Consider the following 23,099-nt stretch of genomic DNA (forward strand, 5'->3'; position numbering starts at 1 on the left):
TCCTAGCATTTTTTTGTCCTTGCCTAATGCCTATTTCATGTTTTTGTCTAGTTTCCTGTCTCTTGTTATCTGGATTATTTTTGCCATTTGTTTTTGTCTCATTTTTTGTTTACCCTTGTGCCACACCCTTTCCCCTGGATTAAATCTCTCTCTTTATTTTATTACTGTCTGTGTTCTGCTTGTGGATCCTTATCTCGCCACACAATTGGAGTGTGTAAGAACTTTTAAGCTGTAATCCATGACTTCCTGATTGGCTGGGGAACAAATAGGAGGTGACACAGAGGCCAAATTCCCTTAGTCATCCATCAACATGGGAAAGATAAGAGATACACAAACCAAATGAGGGAGAAGTGTGTTGACCTTCATGAGTCAGGGAATAGTTATAAAAAACAGTTACTTGTCTGAAAATGTCCATTTCCTATGTCCTGTTAGGGCAATAATAAAAAAGTGGACACCAGCTGGAACTGTTACAAACTCTCCTGGAAAAGGACCCGAGTTTATTTTGCCCTCACATACAGTGAAGAGGAGGGTAAGAGAGGCAGCAAATCCCCAAGGATCACTGTTGGTGAATTAGAAGAAAAAGTAAAATCTTGGGGTTTTCGAATCTCCAAAACCACCATCAGACTCCACCTCCATTCCAACAAATTATTAGGAAGGTGCCAGAAAAAAAGCCTTTTTTGTCAATTAACCACAAACATAAGCACCTGACGTTTGTGAAACGCAACTACAACTTTGACTGGAACCATGTTCTCTGGTCTGATGGAACACAAATGGAGCTTTTTGGCAATAAACACTTGCGGTGGGTTTGGAGTAAATAGAAGGATGGCTATAATGAAAAGAACCCAATCCCAACTGTAAAATATGGTGGAAGTTCTATGATGTTTTGGGGTTGTTTTTCCTCCAAAGGCCTGGAAACCTTGTTAGGGTCCATGGCATCATGGACTCCATGAAATACCAGATCATTTTAAATCAAAATCTGGCTCCTCTGCCTGGAAACTAAAACCGGGTTGTCACTGGATCTTCCAGCAGGAAGGAGCAATGATCTGAAGCATGTGTCCAAATCAACACAAAAATGGTTCACTGAGCACAGAATCAAGCTTTTTGACCTGAACCCTAGTGAAACCCTGTGGGCTGAGCTGAAGAGGAGAGAGCACGAGAGAGGGCCGAGGACCATGGATGATCTGGAGAGACTGTGTAAAGAGGAATGGGCTCAGATGCCCTGCTCTGTATACGACAGGAGAAGATGAAACCATGCTTATATATTTTGCTTCCAGTAAATGGCAACCAATTGCAGGTAGGAACTAAGGTGGGGTTTACATTAGACCGTATCAGCGGATCATCAGATTAACGTTTTTAAAAATGATTAGCGTGCACACAGCAACGCCAATACACGATTCGCGTGCACACAGCAACGCCAATACACGGGTACGCTAAATCACATGACTAATTTGGCCCGTAAATTGAAATGTGTCAGTGCGGCTCATCGCTTCCTCCTCAGCGGCTGCGCTCCAAATCACTCCGCCCCGAAAAGCGAGTGCCCTCTGGAGGGTGCACACTCTGGCCCTGCGCAGCTCACAGAGCGCGCGAGTGAAGCGCACGAGCAGTGATTCGGGACTGAGCCGCTGTGTGTGTGATCCCAGTGCGTCACTTACCACTTGCAAGTGGAAGGATGGCAAGCCTAAAGACAATCATAACTACACAGTGGGCAGTATTTGCATCAGTATTTGCAGTATTTTCATACTTTTATACTCTTTCATGAAAGGTGATACAAGGCGGAAGTCCGCGCCGTTTTTCAGCAGTCGCATCACATGACCAACGCCAGCGAATCAGGAAGGTGGATGTCACAGTGACGTTGTCCAATGATGACGTCAGCTAGAGCTCAGCACAGCGTATCCACGTATCTCAATGTTTACACAGCACCGGATCAAATATGAACTGGGTTGAATACGTAGGCTCTGGCGGATTCCCGTTTCCCGGCGTTTTAATGTGAACGGACAGTGCATCTGCGAAGAAAACGAGACAAATACGGTCTAATGTAAACTTGGCCTAAAGCTGTGGCCAGGGAACTGAAGGAAAGTTGGATTACGTGTGTCGTAGGATCAGGACCAATCTGAGGAATCATTCAAGACTTGAGAAAATTTCAGTGAAAACGTCACTGTTGCTGAAATCATGGCTCTGTTTCACATAATTTACGAAAAAAACAACCAGTGTCTGTTGTCTGTGAACGTAAACCATAGGTGCTAAAGAAGGCACCTGGACTTCCTTGAAATCCTTGAAGACGTTTCAGTTCTCATCCAAAAAGCTTCTTCAGTTCTGTCTGACTAGTGAGGAGTTCCAGGTATTTATCCTCTAGTGGACCAAAAGCAACCCTAAGGAGAGTCGTTGATGTCACATTGGTCCGGTGGTTTGAAGGAGGAGTAAAAGAAGCCATCAACCTGGAACGACCATCACTGAACAGAGGAGGTGGTCTGAGACACCACTTATCAGCCACCTACAATGCAGTCCTTGGCACACTTCCCAGAAAACTGAATACACATCCACACCAAGACTCAGCTGACTTCAATGACTCGCATGACAGCAGAGAGAGAGAGAGAGAGAGAGAGAGAGCCAACAACCCACAGATCATCCTAATGACCTAATGAGGCTGCTAACACCGTTCACACCCGGCCTCCAGGGACCCTAACACCTACAGGATGACTGAGAGGCTCAACGACCCATGTGACCTCAACAACTCTCCTTAGGGTTGCTTTTGGTCCACTAGAGGATAAATACCTGGAACTCCGCACTAGTCAGACAGAACTGAAGAAGCCTTTCGGATGAGAGCTGACATGTCTTCAAGGATTTCAAGCGAGTCCAGGTGCCTTCATTAGCACCTACGGTTTACGATGACCTGGATGAATGAGAACCTTCACAGACAAACGTCTGTAAATGTAACACATACATCGAAATCTGCTTGTAAATTTCTCCTGAACCTTCACTCACATCAGCACAGACACCTTCGTTTATAACCATTAAACTCTGAAGAGCAAAAAAGCAAACGAACATGGAATTAATTCGCAAAATATTCAGGCGCTGGCCTGAAATAGTGTCATATTTACAACAATCCATCATTATTTCTACACTCTCACACTCTCTGGTCAGAACATGAACATGACTAAAAAGCTCATGAACATCATGTTGGAAAAAAAATCAAACATTTATATTTAATTTACGTTCTATTTTAGATAAAAAAATTTTTTACAGTTGTTTAGATTGCAAAAATATTTTTTCTTCAACGCTTTACTCTCAACATGAACACGAAGCTTAATCTACAAACCTTATGAATTAAAAATAAAGGAAGAGAAGATGAAAATTTAACAGTTTCTCTTATCAAGGTTCAAGGTTTCTTTATTATCCCCAGGGGGCAATTAGATGCACAGTGAGCAGTAAAAGTAAACAAACAAAAAACATTGAATCTCACCTGTTTCTGTGTCCATGATGAAGGCACTGAGGATGAGGATGAACAGAAACATTCCACTGGAAATCCTAAACAAGGTCATCATTTTATGTCTTTTTCTTTCTTTTCCCCTCTCTGAGCAGGTTTACAGGGCAGAGTGTGTGTGACGGAGCATGTGCTTGGCACAGAGTGTGTGTGTGAGTGTGTATAGGTGTGTCGCAGTTCGTTCTTAAACCTGGTGTCAGTGTTCTATCATCTCATCATCTGTAGCCACTTTATCCTGTTCTACAGGGTCACAGGCAAGCTGGAGCCTATCCCAGCTGACTACGGGGCAAGAGGCGGGGTACACCCTGGACAAGTCACCAGGTCATCACAGGGCTGACACATAGACACAGACAACCATTCACACTCACATGCACACCTACGGTCAATTTAGAGTCACCAGTTAACCTAACCTGCATGTCTTTGGACTGTGGGGGAAACCGGAGCACCCGGAGGAAACCCACGCGGACACGGGGAGAACATGCAAACTCCACACAGAAAGGCCCTCGCCGGCCACGGGGCTCGAACCCGGACCTTCTTGCTATGAGGCAACAGCACTAACCACTACACCACCAGACTATGTTCTATCATAGTCTGCTCAAATGATTATCAGGAATCTTCTTGTGTTTATTTTTTTTTTTCTTGTTGCGTGCTTTCACTTCAGTGTGTTTACAGATGGAAAGAAAAAATATCTTGAATTTCATGTTCCTCATTCTGTAATCGTGTCTTCAGACTCTTCATTCCTTTGTTATCTAACTGTGGGGAGAGGTGTGGAATTTAAGACTTTTTTTGTAAATTAGCCAGCATGCACAACCTCTGAGAGTAACCTTACACAGTAAAATGCAAAAAGCTTCAATTGCCTTCAGACAAATTGAAGGCTACAAAATCTGTCTTATACCAACAAGATGTTGGAACCCTATCGTACAAACCATATCGTACAAGCAACATTAAATATGTAAATAGCTTTGTTCTGATTGGCGAACATCTTAAACAAAAACTCTGTTTTTCATTACAGAACTCTGTTAGAAGTTTACATAAACTCATCATGGACATGAAGGTGATGGTAATTTTAGGTTTTCAGTGATTTCTTTGAACTGATCTTTTTCTGTGGCAGAACGATTACAACATACATCTTTAATAGAAAAAAAAGCCCCAAGAATTTGGTGCACGAATTTTAATTTTGGGGTTTTCTGAAATCAAGACTATACATACAGCCACCTGAGAGCTGGACTTTGCTGCGAAGAACATTTTTCCTGTATCTACACTGCATGTGACCGAATTTACAGAATTATTCCACATAACTCACCTGGAACAGGTTATACTACTTGTAGGCACAGACATAAATCTATGTAGGTTATTTGGAATCTTTATGATTTAGGACTAGTAATGAAGTTACTATCATGACCACATTGTTAACATTAATGGAGATTCTTCAATACGGTGTACCACAAGGTTCTGTTTTAGGCCCCTGATTTTTCTCCATCTACTTACTGTCTCATTGACTTGAACTCATAAAAGTGAAAGCCAACATTATTATACACTGTTATACTCATCAGCTGGGCCAACCATTCAAAACATATGGTTTTATCACTGTATTGTAATAATGCTTGAACTAGTTTTAGCTAGAGCAGCGGCTACAATTATCAACATTCCATTATTATCAACACCTTTTCAGATTTACCAATAAAAACAATTTTACAAAGATGAGTTTCAGTTTCAGCAGTTATTATTGATTAATAAATCAACTGGAAGACCCCCCTTGCCCTTTGAGCTTGTCTGATGACACAGCTTGTTACCTGAGATGGAATTTTTTTAACACAATCAGCAATTTGAGGAAAACCCAGACGTTATCATCGCAGGTAAACATGGATATGTTTTTACTGATCAAATTCACTGATATTTCATGATCTCCTTGTCGAAACCTACTTTGTTTGACTCTTTCATTTGACAGTCGCCATTTTGTATCTAAACACGCGTTTGAGAAGTCACGTGAGGTGTCGATAATAGTGATCACTTTCACCGGTGTCCACCATTATCGACACCCTGTGGAATTAAGGGACATTTACAGCTGTTATGGATCGATCTTTGTGTAACATTGTTGAAGTAGATGAAGTACTTTCAAAAATAAAAGTGCTGTGATTTATAATAATTTTTTTCTGATTCATAACAGAATGGAATGTTTATAGAGTATTTGGAATCCGATTGCAATAAATAGAATTAGACCAGAATTAAATTCCTTGCATATAAAAAATGACATGCTTGAAATATTCAGATTTTTTTATTCCATTCAGAATTTTTTTTACAGTTTGTTGTAAATATCTACCACATATTACAATATCAGGAGACATTTTATATTTTGATTCAAGGAATGGCATGCGACCTTTGACCTGGATTTTCATGTGGTTACAATGTCAGTTGCCTGTTGACGTTTATTGGTAAACTACAAAACTAGAAATTAATACAAACAACAACGAATGATTAACAAAATGTGATCTATGAAAATACTTAGAAAGTGGAACAGAAAGATTTTCTGACACAGGTTCAACATTATCAGTTCATTTGTTTACAAACATTAGAATTACTTCCTCATTAACGTAAACACCAACATTGATATATTTATATAAAAGATATTTTGTACTTAATATGTCTCTGTAAAACAAATTTTAAATAAAAAAACTGTTTTCTTAACTTAATACCACATACCGATTAAAAAAAAAAATCTGGATGTTGATAATTATGGAACAGTGTTAATAACTGTGGAACGGTGTCACGTGATTTGATACACTAAGTAATCGGGAATCAACTTTTTTTTTTTTTTTTTTTTTTTACCGGTGGAAGTTTGAGTAATTATTCATGCCCAATTTATGTATTGAAAATCTTTTCTTCTTTTACAATGGCCAAAAGATCGTTAAGGTGTCGATAATTGTAGCTGCCCCTCTAGTAATTAAACTAATATGATCCTGTACTTTAAAATTGACTGATCGCACAAATCAACAAACAAACAAAAAAGTTGCTCTCGCTGTCAATAATGTATTTTGATTTTAAAAATGATCCCCTGCTACTCACTTCTACACACTTTCAAGAGCAGAAGTAGATGAATGCATAATAAAAAATAATATTTAAAGGGCTGATGACACGTTTTTGACATCTTTGGCGATGTTTTATAACATAAAAAGTAATTCCCGATGATCCATATATTAATTCACGAAGGCACCTATTTTACAAGTTATGATAAAAAACGCGGCTATTTGGGCAAATTTGACGGGGCTGCAGCACCCAGGAGACGAATGAGGAGGAGGGGCTATATGACGTCAGCAAAAGAATCTTCCTCCTAACTTACCAGTTTGTTGTTGATGCGACAGGTGTTCAGTTTATCATTATTAGTATTATTATTATGCATTATATATATATATTTATTATGCCTTTGCATTGTGTTGCTGGCTTTTGCTCCAAAACCCACAAGGATGGGGTAAGTTTATTCAAGTTTCCCAGAGATCCCAAGCTGCATGCGAAGTGGGTGAAGCAAGTCAGGCGCACTCGTGACAAGTGGGAGCCCTCACCAACAGCCGTCCTGTGCTCTGAACACTTCGATTTAGATTGTTTTGACACCCTTCCCAGCTTAAAAGAATCTCTTGGGTGTTCAGTTCAGCACAAACGTGTGCTGCTACCATCAGCAGTGCCTACAGTATTCCGGAGGGGGTCTGCTAGTAGCTACGCTGGATCCAGCAGTCGCCTGGGACAAGGTGACTCCTCCAAAGACAGTCCTCCTGTCAGAACATGTGTTGAGAAACGACATAAGATAAAGGTACGTAGAGCTATAGAGTGCTCTGACATGATGCTAAAAATAGTAACACTGCAGTCTGCGCGGCCATCTTGGAAGTGACTCGCTCCAGAGTGCTCATAGAGTACACATCATAGAGTACACATTCATGATAATCATAAATGTAATCATAAAGTCGGCGTGATATCAGTCATGTATTTGCTTGTGAAAGCTTGCGGCTTTCATGTAACTGCCGCCTAGCAACGAGAGGCAAAGGGTAAAGAGGGTAGGCTATCATAGATTCTATTCGGAAGAGATCAATACATGATTGCTTAAAAATTAGGTATTTTAACAATTTGCATCTGTTTTGTGATTATCGTGACACTTGTGTGTTATATAGAACTGTATGTCTTATCAGCACATCGAGGATCTTCCACCGGAGGTTTTAGCAAGTACTCGTAGCAACACTACACTTTACCCTTTGCCATGCGTTGTTAGGGAACGGTAGCAAGTACCCCGATGACCGACTTCAAGAATATGTAGAAAAAATTTAGAAATTATACTTTCCAAAAGTCATTTGAGCTTAGTGTATTGCATTTCCATTTATATTGTAGGTTCTTGCTGATGTTTTTGCAGAGTATGACGCAGCTGCTGAATCAGAAGCTGCAGAGTTTGTATGTACTAGTTGTGAACATTCACATTATTATCAATCTCATTTATTTAAAATCAGATAAAATCATGCCATCATGATCACTGCTTAAAGTATCAGTATTTGGTTGTTCTTTTGTTCAGAGGAAGAGCTAGCACTAGAGAGTTCACCGGTGTTTTCATGCTCCATTTCCATTGAGTAGAACAGCCAGTGAACCGCAGCGTGTTCTTCCGCTGATGTCACAGCATGGCCGCGAGCCACGGACCCAGTTTTCTTGCGCTGTGCAATTAAAAGTTGGATATTCGCATAACAACAGCTTCTTTTCATGTAATTATAACAGAAATCTAACATGTTTGCCATGTTGTATAGTTTATTTAAGAAATTGCATTGAGTCATGTTCGTGTCATCAGCCCTTTAAAAGTAAAGCAGAGTTCAAGGTTTCCTATTGTCCTGTCAGTCTCACCACATGGTGGACATTTGGAATATAAAATGAAAGGCTTAAATTTAATACCATCCGTTATCTGTAGCCGCTTATCCTGTCCTACAGGGTCACAGGCAAGCTTATCACATCGCACTTCTTATCACATCAAGAAGACCGCTTTTTGTTTGGTAAAACACGCTTGTCAGCTACTACAACAATTTTAACTAGTTATTTTAAACGGTGTAGACGCGCACTCTCGCAAGTAATACACAGCGCACTTTTCACTCTACTGCTGCTAATCATTATCACATTACCCCTGCGGACTTACCTGTATGGACTGACACATATCGGATATCTAAACCTCGGGAATGTGGGGAAGTGTCGGTTGAACTGGGCTGCTTTAAACCGCGGCCCTTACACACTGGATATTGACGCCATAAGCCCACATTACAACCCGATGGGCCTCTACACAGTATACTCTTCTGTGCTGGGTCATGGGCAGGCCGCGGCAGGCCGAGATAAACATACCACCAAACAGCAGAGACTTACCTCTCCGTCTCAAGGAACTCATGGCTTTATCCTAATGATACTACTGCTGTCTGGTGATGTTCATCTTAATCCAGGACCAGTTATTCCGGAGGTTTCTCTAAAAATCGCTCATACTGAGCTATCTTCAGATCCAAAGGTAACATCTTCCTCGGAGGTGAGTGATTATGGAACAATTATACCCGATGCACACAGCGCGGTTTCAACTACCATTGATAACTGTGACTTGTTCAGAAACTCTTTTGGAGTGTCCCGTGAAAACGACGCCAAAGACTTTAAAACTACAATCATACGGACCTATAGGAATCCTACAGTGATAAAGCAGCGAGCTACTTACTTATTCCAGACTGTTAATCACGCAAAGGTCATATGGGACCCAAAGTTGAAACCCAAAGGGCTTTTTGGTGGACACTTAAACGCCAGAAGTGTTGTTTCCAAGACTGACCAATTGACTCACTTTGTCATGGTCCTACCTGTGGGCGTCTCTCTTCAGGTAACATCTCCACTCAGCATTACTGGCCACACCCGCACTCACTTCCTCTTATTATCTTTCAGTGACTGTCATTGGCTGTTGCTGATCACCTGCTCTCCCCCTGTGTGTATTTAAGCTGCAGTTCTCCCTAGCCCCTGTGTGAGATCGTCTGCAACTCTCAGCCTGATAACCTGCTCTGTGTTCCTACTACTCTGACTCCTGAAGATTTCCTGTTCTGTCTGACTCTGTCTGCTCTCCAGCCCTGGTAACCTGATCTGCCTTCTGTTCTGTTGACTCTGCCTCTTGCCTGCCCCTCCTGTACCTTTGCCTGATCTCCAGCTCGCTCAGCCCTACAGCCACACCTCTCTGACTATGCCTGGTCCCGTCTCATCTCTGAAGCTAAGCAGGGTCGGGCCTGGTCAGTACTTGGATGGGAGACCTCAGACGTCACCACCAGCCATCTCAGTTCTCCTGCCACTGGACTTCACCCACACACATTCTTCCAACTCCCCTTTCCCCTATTATTAATAAACTGGTTTGAGCGCATTTGATCTCCTCTCCTGTCTGTTCTGTGACAGAACGATCTGACCAGCATGGAGTCAGCGCCCGAACCCTCTGCCCTTGACCGGCTGCAGCGCACCGAAGGGGATGTCAGCCGACGTTACAGCCCTGATCCAGCATGGCCATCAGCTCCAGCAACAACAACTGGACCAAGCGCTCCAGCTGCTCACTGCCCTAGCACCCCCTGGGCCTCCGGGAGGGGCTCCTGCTGCACTCGATGCCCCGGAACCCAAGGTCAGCAGTCCGGAGCACTTTGACAGTGACCCCTCCCAAGTCCGTGCTTTCCTGACTGGCTGCCGGTTGATCTTCGACCTACAGCCCAGAACCTTCGCGTCGGAGGCAGTGAAGGTGGCCTTCGTCATCACTCATCTGACTGGCCGCGCCCACCTGTGGGGGACTGCTGAGTATGAACGCTGGACACCAGCGTGTGCCTCCTTCTCCCTGTTTGCTGCGGGGATGATTAAGGTCTTTGACCCGGGCTCATCATCAGTAGAGGCATCCGGAGGACTGATAAGTATTTGCCAAGGCAGACGTACAGTGGCTGACTACTCGATCGATTTCCGGACCTTGGCCCGGTGCAGCAAGTGGAACATGCAGGCGTTGGTGGACGCCTTTCTGCACAGCCTGGCCGACTACATGAAGGACGAATTGGTCTCGTACGAGCAACCGTCGACACTCGACGAGGCCGTCCGCATTGACCACCGGGTCCAGACCCGTCGACGAGAGAGGGCCCGCCGGACTCAGCCAGTCATCACCGCACGGAGAAGCCAGAGCTCACCAGACATAGGAGGGGCCCGGTTGGGTTCAATGATCCTCCAATCCTCCACCAGCCAAAAAAAAAGTCAGTCAAAGTAAACTTTATTATCCCAGAAGGGAAATTCAAGTGGTCAAGGTGCTTACATGTACAGACAAGACGTAAGACAAAGTCGACAAAACTTAAGAACAGATAAATAAATGAAAAATAAAAAGATAGATAAATACCCCCCTCTAATTCTATTCCCCTACATACCACACATACACACACACGCGCACACACACACCAAATCACAGTATCAAGTCCTCTGCAAGGAACTGTGGCCTTCATTAACAATTCTAATTGCAGAGGGGACAAATGACCTGCTGAACCTAGTTGTTCTTATTTTTCTTTGTAGTAATCTCCCCTTACCACATTTACTTAACTGAAATCTATCATGTAAAGGGTGGGTAGTATCTCCAATAATACTTTCAGCCTTATGTCGTATTATATCTTGAAACAGCTGAGCAGCTGATGTTAGATTGCATCCAATTATCCTACTAGCTGTTTTAATAATACGTTGCAATTTATCCTGATCTTGTTTCCGCATACTACCAAAGACACAGACCAGGCCAAAGGACAAGACACTCTGAAGTACAGACTTATAAAATAACTCTAAAATGCAGGTGTCAACATTAAAACTACATAGTTTCCTTAAAAAAAAACATTCTTTGCTGAAGTTTCTTTACTTTGACAGCGGCACATTTGTCAAACCTCAACTGATCATCAATCTCAACCCCCGAATATTTGTAGATGTTAACTCTGTCTATCACTGTATTATTGACGACTGTATTTGGTACTACTTCTGTAATACGTCTGAAATCGATAACCATTTATTTTGTTTTGCTTGCATTAACATTAAGAAAATTGTCAGAACACCATTTTATAAAGCTCTCTACTTCCTCTTCAAAGCTGGCCATTGATGCCTCCCCTGTTTTTAAGAACCCCACCAGGGCAGTGTCATCTGCATACTTAAAGTAGGAGTGTGTAGTCTCAAGAGCACGACACTCGATGGTGTAAAGTGTATAGAGTATGGGGGACAACACACATCCCTGGGGAGCCCCAGTATTAATGACCTTAGCTGTTGAGATAGCCTGATTAAATCTGACCTGCTGAGTCCGGTTTAACAGAAAGTTGTTAATCCATGTGAGAACCTTGGGTTAACACCTAACTTGATCAGTTTGTCTACTAGTAGGTGGGGTTGGATGGTGTTGAATGCACTGCTGAAGTCAATGAAAACAATCTTAACAAAGCTGTAAGCCTCCTCTAGATGTTTAAATATGCTATTAGTCATAGTCAGCAGTGCATCCTTCACCCCCCGCCTTGGCTGGTATGCAAACTGGAAAGGGTCCAAAGATGGTGCTACCTCACTAAGCAGATGTTTCAATATAATTTTCTCCAAGCGTTTCATGGGCACTGAGGTTAATGCAACAGGTCTCAGATCATTCATCTCTTTGGGCCTGTTATTCTTAGGTACCGGTACAATCAGAGACTGTTTCCACTGCGCAGGGATTAATCCTGTTTCTACTGACTTCTGAAACAGCATTTGAAAAGGAAAAGCAAGAGAATGGGCACATGTACGCAGCAACTTACAGCTAATACCATCTGGACCTTGGGACTTATTAATATTAACACGTAAAAACAGTTCTTTAACCTCCTCAGTGCTGATTTGTATGTCACGAAATTGCATAGTTCTGACAGCATCCATTGCCAGTTCCTGCTGAGTTGAGTAGTCGACATTGTCAAACCTACAATAAAAAGTGTTTAAATCATCTGAAAAAGCATTGTCATCTAAAACAGTCAAGTTCTGCATTTTAGGTTTATATCCAGTCATAATTTGTAATCCCTGCCAAGCCTTTCTAGCGTCATGGTTGAAAAATGACTGAATCTTGTTCTTATAAGCAGTCTTGCAGTCCAGTATTTTCTTTTTAATATTTTTCTGTACCGATCTAATGTCCTCCTTTGAGCCTCCAGATTTGAACAGCCTCTTTTTATGGTTTAATAGTTCTTTAAGTTCAGGAGTAATCCATGGTTTATTATTTGGATAAAATTTCACGATCTTTTTTGGCACAATAATGTCCTCACAAAAGTGAATGTATCCCGAAACTGCCAGCGCGGCATCATTAATGTCCGACGAAGCATCAATCAGAAGTTCCCAATCAGTGCAGTCTAGACAGTCTCTTAAAATATTACATGCATCAGTGGTCCAACACTTTACCTCTTTTTTCTTTATTTTCTCTCTGCGCAACAGAGGTTGATACATTGGTGTTAGACGGATCATGTTGTGGTCCGACTTTCCGAGTCCCGGCAGGGCCGTCGCGTAGTAGGCTTTCTCCAGGTTGCCATAACATAGGTCTAGGCACGCCCCCTCCCGTGTGGGGCATGACACGTATTGATGGTAAGCGGGTAGAATCTCCGCCAGACAACAAAGATTAAAATCCCCAAGTATCAGTTTTGCAGCGTCGGGCGCTTTTGCTTCAGTCAATGTCACTAGTTCATGTATAATGTTGCCAGCTTCCTTAATGTCCGCCGAAGGTGCAATGTAAACAATAAAAAGGCAAATCTGATGTATTTCACGGGGCATATAGTAAGGTCTTAGACTTACCGATAGCAGTTCAATATCTTTAGTACAAAGTTTATGTTTCACGGTGATGTGCGCTGGGTTGCAATACCTGTTATTAATGAACACGCACACTCCTCCACCTTTTGTCTTCCCAGAGTTTGAGTCACGGTCTGCCCTCAACAGCGTGAAGCCTTCAAGTTCAACAGATGAATCGGGATCCGACTCAGTCAGCCAGGTTTCTGATAAACAAATCAGGCATGATTGCCGGTAGTCAGCCAGGTGTTGCGCACAGGCACGAAGTTCGTCGGTTTTATTACGAATGCTTTGTACATTCCCAAACATAATGGTTGGCAAAGGTGGCCTGAATGGCCTCCTTTTAAGTCGAGCTCGCACTCCCCCTTTCCACCCACGTTTTCGCCTTGGTTTGTTGCCTGGAGAAGATGGTGTCGGTAATCCAATAAATTCATCTTGGGAAAGAGAGGGAACCGCTTCTCTGATGTTTAGCAAGGCCTCTCGACTGTAGGTGATTTTAAGTTGAACACTCTCTGAAAGCCCAGTCGCCAGCACCGTCGCCAGTACCATGTAGTCCAGGAAGCACAATATTAAAACTAAAAGAAGAAACACTTCAATGTTTCGCCTCATCTTGAAATAATGTGAATGTTTATACTCAATTCACACAGTTTAAAAACACTTCAATGTTTCGCCTCATCTTGAAATAATGTGAATGTTATACTCAATTCACATGGTTTAAAACACAAACTAAGTCAAACAAAACGAGCAGACATACTACAAACAAGACGTACACCTGACCGTGTCGCCGCAATGAGCATGCGCCAACCAGTCCAACCAGAAGTCACTGCTCCAAGAAAACCTATGCTCCAAGTTTGCCTTCGTCTGTCGGATTCCACCCACACCCTGGCCGCCCTGGTTGACTCTGGCGCTGAGGCTAACATCATGGACACTGAGCTTGCGCGCCAGTTGGGCCTGCGAAGCCAACACCTATCCTCTCCCGTTCCAGCCAGGGCGCTGGACGGCCATCTCCTTGGCACCGTCACCCGCCTCACTGCCCCTGTTCCGATGACTCTGTCAGGCAACCACCACGAAACCATCCAATTTCACCTGCTCCATTCCCCCGGCCAACCTCTCATCCTGGGCTATCCATGGCTCCGCCAGCACAGTCCTCACCTCGACTGGGCCACTGGAGAGATAAGAGAATGGGGCAAGGACTGCCATCGGACCTGCTTACGAGCCGCCATCCTAAACACCCATACTCCACCTGCCAGCTCTGCCCCCGACCTCACTAATGTCCCAGCGTGTTATCACAGCCTTCGGGAGGTATTCAGTAAAACCAAGGCCACTTCCTTGCCTCCTCACCGGCCCTACGACTGCGCCATTAATCTCCTCCCAGGCACTGCACCACCCAAGGGTCGTCTCTACTCTCTGTCCGCCCCGGAACAGAAGGCTATGGAGACCTACATCAGTGACTCTCTGGCTGCCGGCCTTATCTGTCCATCCTCTTCTCCCGCCGGCGCTGGGTTCTTCTTCGTGGAAAAGAAGGATGGATCCCTGCGCCCCTGCATCGATTACAGGGGTCTCAACGACATCACCGTCAAGAACCGATACCCTCTCCCACTGCTTACCTCCGCCTTCGAGCTGCTCCAGGGAGCCACGGTCTTCACCAAACTCGATCTCCAGAATGCCTACCACCTGGTTCAGATAAGGGAGGGAGATGAGTGGAAGACCGCGTTCAACACCCCCACCGGTCACTATGAATACCGGGTGATGCCGTTTGGCCTTACCAACGCGCCAGCGGTATTCCAGGCTCTGGTGAATGATGTCCTGCAAGATATGTTGAACAAGTTCGTGTTCGTTTACCTCGACGACATCCTGATCTTCTCTAAAACCCTGTCCGAACACACCCAGCATGTCCTGCAAGTGCTCCGTCGTCTCCTGGAAAACTCCCTCTTCGTCAAGGCAGAGAAGTGTGAGTTTCACACCAAGTCTGTGGGGTTCCTGGGGTACATCGTGGCAGAAGGGAGCATCCAGATGGATCCTGCCAAAGTCTCTGCAGTTACTTCATGGCCAGTACCAGAGAGCAGGAAGCAGCTTCAGCAGTTCCTGGGCTTCGCAAATTTCTACAGGAAATTCATTCGTAATTACAGCACCATAGCGTCACCCCTCACCGCCTTGACCAGCACCAAACAGTCCTTCACCTGGACTTCGGCCGCCAACGAAGCCTTTGCCACCCTCAAGGCTCGGTTCACCACTGTTCCCGTCCTCCGGCTGCCTGATGAGGAGCGGCAATTCATCGTTGAGATGGACACCTCGGATGTGGGAGTTGGGGCAGTGCTCTCATAGAGGTCTGCGGATGACAACAAGCTCCACCCTTGTGCATTCTTCTCCCGCCGGCTGTTGCCGGCCAAACGCAATTACGACATAGGCAATCGGGAACTGCTGGCAGTCAAGCTCACCCTGGAGGAATGGCGCCACTGGCTGGAGGGATGCGTAGTCCCATTCCTGGTCTGGACAGACCATAAGAATCTTGAATACATCCGCACCGCCAAATGACTCAACCCCAGACAGGCCCGCTGGGCTCTCTTTTTCACTCGATTCAATTTCACCCTTTCGTACCAGCCTGGATCTCGCAACACCAAGCCTGACGCGCTCTCCCGCCAGTTCCAGAAGGGTGATGCCCCCTCCAAGGACACGGCTCCCATCCTGCCTGACCCCTGTATCGTTGCTGCGCTGACCTGGGACATCGAAGAACGAGTGCGGGAAGCCCTCCATGACCAACCCAGCCCCAGTGCATGCCCTGCAAGTCGCCTCTTCGTTCCTGAAGACCTGTGATCCCAGGTTATACAATGGGGACACGACTCCCGTCTAGCCTGCCACCCTGGTTCCACTCGCACCTACCACCTGCTCACCCAACGGTTCTGGTGGCCTACTATGGGCAGGGATGTGCGAGACTTCGTCCGAGCCTGCCCTACCTGTAACCAAAATAAGTCCTCCAGCTGGCCTCCTGCCGGTTTTCTCCAGCCTCTGCCCGTGCCAATGCGACCCTGGTCCCACATCTCCCTGGATTTTGTTATGGGTCTACCCCCTTCTAACGGGATGACGGTCATACTCACCATCGTGGACCGCTTTAGCGAAATGGCTCACTTTGTTCCCCTCCCTAAACTACCGTCAGCCAAGGAGACTGCCCAGATCGTCTTGCAACATGTCTTTCGCATCCATGGGCTGCCCAAGGACATCGTTTCGGACCGGGGGGCACAATTCGCCTCTTCTTTTTGGAAGGAGTTCTGTCACCTACTTGGGGCCACCGCCAGCCTCACCTCCGGATTCCGACCCCAGTCCAACAGCCAGTCAGAACGGACGAACCAGGAGTTGGAGAAGGCACTTCGGTGCATGGCGTCATGCAACCCTAGGGCCTGGTGCGAGCACCTGCTGTGGGTGGAATACTCCCACAACTCCCTCACCAGCTCAGCCACCAGGCTGTCCCCATTCCACTGCGTGTATGGCTACCAACCACCCCTATTCCCCAGCCAGGAGGGAGAGGTCACCTGCCCGGCTGCCCTCACCTATGCACGCCGATGCCGCTGCACCTGGTCTCAAGCCCGCGCTGCACTCCTCAGGTCAGTCACCAGCTACTCTACTGGCGCCAACCGGCGGAGGATGCCTGCGCCCACCTACCGGGTGGGCCAGAAGGTGTGGCTATCTGTCAAGGACCTGCCCCTCCAGGTGGAGTCTCGTAAGCTAGCACCTCGGTTCGTCGGACCATTCCCTATCCAGAGGATAATCAGCCAGTCTGCTGTCCGGCTTCGACTGCCCAAGTCCATGAGAGTGCACCCCACCTTCCACGTCTCTAAGATCAAGCCAGTGCATGAGAGCCCGCTGGTCCTAGCTGCTCTTCCTCCTCCTCCTCGTCTCATCGACGGTGGCCCGGTCTACTCCATCCGGTGACTGCTGAAGTCATGACGCAGGGGCAGGGGCCTCCAATACCTGGTGGATTGGGAGGGCTATGGCCCTGAGGAGAGGATGTGGGTTCCCGCTGGAAGGATTCTGGATCCGGCCCTCATCGCCGACTTCCATTGGCTACACCCCGACCAGCCCTCCATCCGACGGGGCCAACGTAGGGGTTCTCACCGCGCGGATCCACTTCTGGACCCTGCCTCTGCTCCAGCGCCTGAGCCTGACACCAAACCGAATCCTGGGCAGGGGTCCTTGGATGACGATTCTTCTGACGGTGAAGAGGGTGTGGAGGCTATGGACACTGACCGGTCTGAGGAGTTCTAACCCTCCACCGGTATTCCCCCTCCTCCCGCCCGTCTTTGGTGATCTGTGGCTAGGGACTTCTGGAGCCGTCCCTTAAGGGGGGGGGTTCTGTCATGGTCCTACCTGTGGGCTTCTCTCTTCAGGTAACATCTCCACTCAGCATTACCGGCCACACCCACACTCATTTCCTCTTATTATCTTTCAGTGACTGCCATTGGCTGTTGCCGATCACCTGCTCTCCCCCTGTGTGTATTTAAGCTGCAGTTCTCCCTAGCCCCTGTGTGAGATCGTCTGCAACTCTCAGCCTGATAACCTGCTCTGTGTTCCTACTACTCTGACTCCTGAAGATTTCCTGTTCTGTCTGACTCTGTCTGCTCTCCAGCCCCGGTAACCTGATCTGCCTTCTGTTCTGTCGACTCTGCCTCTTGCCTGCCACTCCTGTACCTTTGACTGATCTCCAGCTCACTCAGCCCTACAGCCACACCTCTCTGACTACGCCTGGTCCCGTCTCATCTCTGCTGCTAAGCAGGGTCGGGCCTGGTCAGTACTTGGATGGGAGACCTCAGACATCGCCATCACTGCCTCTCAGTTCTCCTGCCATTGGACTTCACCCACACACATTCTTCCAACTCCCCTTTCCCCTATTATTAATAAACTGTGGTTTGAGCGCATTTGATCTCCTCTCCTGTCTGTTCCGTGACACACTTTTTATCAAACTCAAACTTGGACTATATATGTTTGTCTGAGACATGGTTACAACAATCAACCCCTGTCAATGTTTTCTCTGTACCCGGATATCAGTGTTTCTGACGAGACCGAGTTGGGGGGAGAGGGGTGTGTGTGTGTTATGATCTATGTCAAAGATGGCATTAAATGTGGATATATTATGTTCGATGCAGCAGATACTTTAGAGCATGTTGCTATAAAAGTTGTATTATGTCAACAAATGTCATTCATTTTAATTGCATTTTATAGACCACCATCAGCAAGTGATTCTTTTTATAATGACCTTGCTAATATGCTAAAACAATGTAATCAAAACAAAGAGATTATTCTCATGGGTGATTTTAATCTAAACTGGGAAGACAAAGGGAAAAGGAAAAAACTAAAAGCGATTACAGATAAATACAACCTGCAGCAATTGATTAAAGGACCAACAAGGATAAAAAAAAAAAAAACTCAAGCACAATGTTGGATCTTGTCTTCTCCAATAAACCAGAGAGGATAACAAAAAGTTACAATCTCCTCACTGGGCTGTCTGATCACAATCTAACATTAGTAGCAAGAAAATTAACTAAAAATAGATTTCAGAACACACCACATCACTCAGAAATCATGGTGCACATACCTAAAACTAAACAACTTGCATATGAGAGTGAGATAAACAGCCTGGACTGGGAGAATGTTCTGTCCACAGAGGACTTGGATCTTGGCTGTGACTTGTTTACAGCAATATTGAAATCTGTTAGAGAGAAGTTTACTGTGGAGTCCAAGAGAAAATGGAGAAAGAGAGTAACCCTCCCCTGGTTTAGTGATACCTTGTGGCAAATGATGAAGCATAGCGATCTAGCCTTAAAAAATCCATTAAATCTAAGAGATACAGATATTTTAATTTATAAAGGTTTGAGGAATAAAGTGGTTAATGAAATGAGATTAGCAAAGTCACGTTTTTATATTCAGGTAATAAATGAGGCTAAAGGAAATAGTAAAGAAATTTGGAAAAATATCAATAACCTCATAGGGCGAGAAGGACATCACACAGAAGCAGAGGTGGAAAGAGTACTAAAATATTATACTCAAGTACAAGTACTGTTACTCTGATGAAATTTTACTTAAGTACAAGTAAAGTTACCAGACAAAAAAATCTACAAGTAAAAGTAAAAAGTAGATCATTTAAAATGTACTTTGAGTAAAAGTAAAACGTTACTTTTAACAATGGGTGTTTTCTGCCTCCATTGTGTTGTGCAAAAATGAAAAAGAAGAGGAAACAAGGATATATGTACATCTCAACCCAGATGTTTTATTTAAAGGAAGTGTATCAAATTTAATGCTTAGGATAATGCTGCATTAAAACTGAGACAAACAAAAAAGGTCAATACATAGTCATGTCGTTTACAGTACATCGCCCTGACCACACAAAAACCATTGTACACGAAATATGAAAGTGAAATGTTGCACCGAAATCTTGTAGCTTGCCTGTGTGCACTGTGTGTTATTGAACAATTCAATTCAAACATTATTTGTTTTGCTTAGTATTCCTTTCTGGCCTGTTGGATGTAGAATGGTAAGAGGACTGATCACGTCAGGTTGGCGAGCTAACTTGCTTGCATGATTAGCCAACCGAATAACAGACTAGTTACCGTTATGTTACAGTACCAACAGGTTGCTACTTCAACATTAGCAATGCCATCCACTATTTTTGGAATATAACCAGCCTATTGTCGGTTTTACTATGGAAAGGAAACATTATGATCAGGGGCGCAGATACGTTTTTTGAACTGGGGGGACAAAAAACTGGGGGGGACAAAGCTGCCAGCAAACCAACCCCAACCCCGATATGCCTGTCAAACTTGTTGTGGGTAACCATAGCAACCAAGCTCGAGCTCGTAACCTGTGCAGTCTGCGCAGCTCAACCAACTGAATATCAGTCTTTGTTTTGTTTTATGTGAGTTGTTGCAACTATGTATGTACTGCTGTGCACCTCACTAAACCGAATGGTAATTAGTCTTTTGATTTTTCCGTGAGGTTTGCCTTATGCAAAGAAAGACAGCATAGACATTTTTTTCCTCCCTATAAGTGGGGGGGACTGAACGAGGTGAATTTAAATCTGGGTGGGACGAATCCCACCCGTCCCACCCTCTATCTGCCCCCGCGATTATGATGCCAATGACAATACTTACCTCAACATGCTTGCGCAGATTAGACGTCGAATTTTTGTATGCCGCAATGGTTGTCTTCTTGGGCACACATAATCTGCATTGCATAATGAAACTGTCACCCCTTTTCTCTACGAAGCTGAAGTGATCACGTATGTAGGGCCAGGGGTGCACTTCATTACTGGAAGAAATTGCGTTTTCTGCAGGGTCATCCACCACAGGTTCCTCGGTCTCCTCCATGTCCGCAGGGGCGCTTTATCAACACCCGTGGCCCAGGGGCTAGGCCCCTCATAGGCTACCTGTCAACCCTACCCTTACCGTTGGCCAGGAAAACACTCTTATTTTATTTGCAATACGTGTCAAGCATTTACAGTGTAAGCGCGTAATTAGCCTAGAAGCCTACGATAGGTTACGTTTGGCTCAGCGTAGCTGCGCAAGGCCCACGCTCACATCGCTCAACACATCCGTCCACAGAGGGAGAGAAGAATGCGCGCATTATCATTACAGAGCTGGTTCTGATTATTACCATGGACAGGACAGTGATACTGCGTAACTTTCATGCAGGGGCATGGCCAGAGATAACCACACAAGCGCGCGTGCGCTAATGTAGACCTATGTGTTGTAAACATAAAACACACACACCTACAGACAATTCCTTTTAAAAAATAAAATACATAAAAATAGCTCGGTGGCATGAAAACAAACATTCACTGCAAGACAAGGTGCCCTAGAATCGCCATCAGTTTTTAATATCTATATGGACTTTGTTGTCAGGATTGCACAGCATGAGATATCAAAACTGTACCCAGATACAGGCTTCAAGTTCAGATATTGCATTCCAAATGAGGTATCCACAAGAGAAATGCGTACGAAAGCACGAGCATCAGGAGAGGGTTGCATAACAGAGATTCTATACGCAGATGATCAGGCCATACTCGCTGGATCCATCGAGGAGCTTCAGAATATTCTTCAGTTGTATGATAAGACCTACACCCGCTTTGGTTTACAAATATCATATGTCAAAACAGAAACAATGGCTTTTAACGTCAATGAGGATATCAAATGTAAACCAAGTATCATTTCCCTTGGTGGCACTAATATTAAAAACGTCCGCACCTTTAAATATCTTGGTTATAATGTCAGCAACTGTGATGAATCCTCACACTTCCTGCATGCTAGGATAAGTGCTGCATTCATGAAATAGAATGAACTGAAACACGTTCTAATTGACCACCGAATACTACTAAAAACCCGTATAAAGTTCCTAGTGGCATGCGTTCGATCTCGCCTCCTGTACAGCACACAGGCATGGCAACTATCATCCAGTGAAATTCACAAAATTGAGGTAGTGTGGCACGGCTTCCTAAGGAAAATGATTAAAGGTGAATATAAACAAAAGAATGCCCCTGACCAAAAGAACACTACAAATGAAGATATAGACTGGAGCTACAAGATGTCCAATGCTGACCTCCGGAAACTGACAGGAACCCAGGATATAAAACTATCCTGCTACGTACAACAACTAAAATATATTGCTCACGTTTGCCGGATGGGCAATAACCAAGTGCAAAAGCAGCTCCTGTTTGACAAAAATGGTTACAAATGGACGAAATAGGAAAATCTGCTGGGCATAGACACCCAACAGATAAGACGTATGATGATGGACAAATCAAACTTTGAGCAACTGCTGCAACTGCTACAGCAGAAGCACCCCTAGAGAGTTTAACTTTTGACAGGGGAACATCATGATGATGATGATGAAGGTACTTGGCTCGGCGGCCACATGAAACGTAAACACCATGGAAAGCGGCCAAACTCATAACTCTACAGAAAGAAATACACGAAACCAAGTCCTACTAGGGTCTATTTTACCGATCTATGTTCAAGCATCATGCAAGTCTTCCTTCTCCTTGAATAAGACCGTGCATTCAACTGCCTTTTTGACATGACTGCATCGAAATACCACTCAACAATATTTCACGCACTCCATCAAGAAAAAAGTTAAACATGATGAACACGGGCATACTGTTTTGAGCATACGATTTTTAAAAAAGAAACTAGCTACATCAAAGTCCTTCAATAAACCCATCCTTTAGCGCAAATGAGCTTAACCTAGTTCAAAGCATGACACTAGCAGTAGCTGCATAAGGCAAAATCATGTGGGCCTTTTGTCAACAACAAGCCACGGCGGGCAAACATTAATAATCAAGTGTCCTTACCTTAAAACGTTGTCTTGACCACAGAACTTCTCAAGTATTTCACTTAAATCCACACGGGTTAACAATACACCCAACACAGCTAGCGAGAAATGTGGATATGCGCTAGCTTTGTATTGCTATTCCCCTCAGTATGCTTACTCTGTCTGCTGCCCGAACTGTGACAATTATAGGCTACAATCTTTTCATCAATTTCTTCAGTAGATGCCATTTTAGACATTTTATTATCCCCATCGAAATATGCTATTATACTAACAGGATTATAACTCAAATCACACGACACGTATTCAAATCACAACTGATTTATTTTACTGTTGGACAGATCATAGCATATCTAGCCTAGCTGCACATAGCCTAGCTGCTGGTAGGCTGATAACTGATAAGTAGCTGATATTCTGAACAGATTGGTGATCCTTACCTTAAAAAAAAGTCTGTGACTTTAGGCAACGATTCTATCATTACCTGCATCTCTCTCTTTTTTTCCTTTTATGC

General features: G+C 44.6%; 1 protein-coding gene across 1 annotated transcript in view; it reads right to left on the reverse strand.

Annotated features, from left to right (window-relative positions):
• LOC132867838 (C-C motif chemokine 3-like 1) overlaps positions 1-3,695 on the reverse strand; it is a 30,720-nt gene extending 27,025 nt beyond the window's left edge. Inside the window, exon 1 of the mRNA XM_060900813.1 lies at positions 3,461-3,695. Within this exon, the coding sequence (XP_060756796.1) occupies positions 3,461-3,542 (82 nt within the window). The 5' untranslated portion in view covers positions 3,543-3,695. The remainder of the gene's footprint in view (positions 1-3,460) is intronic.
• Between the last annotated feature and the right edge of the window lie 19,404 nt (positions 3,696-23,099).

Source organism: Neoarius graeffei, chromosome 19 (genome assembly GCF_027579695.1).
Source record: "Neoarius graeffei isolate fNeoGra1 chromosome 19, fNeoGra1.pri, whole genome shotgun sequence".
Taxonomy (NCBI): Eukaryota; Metazoa; Chordata; class Actinopteri; order Siluriformes; family Ariidae; genus Neoarius; species Neoarius graeffei.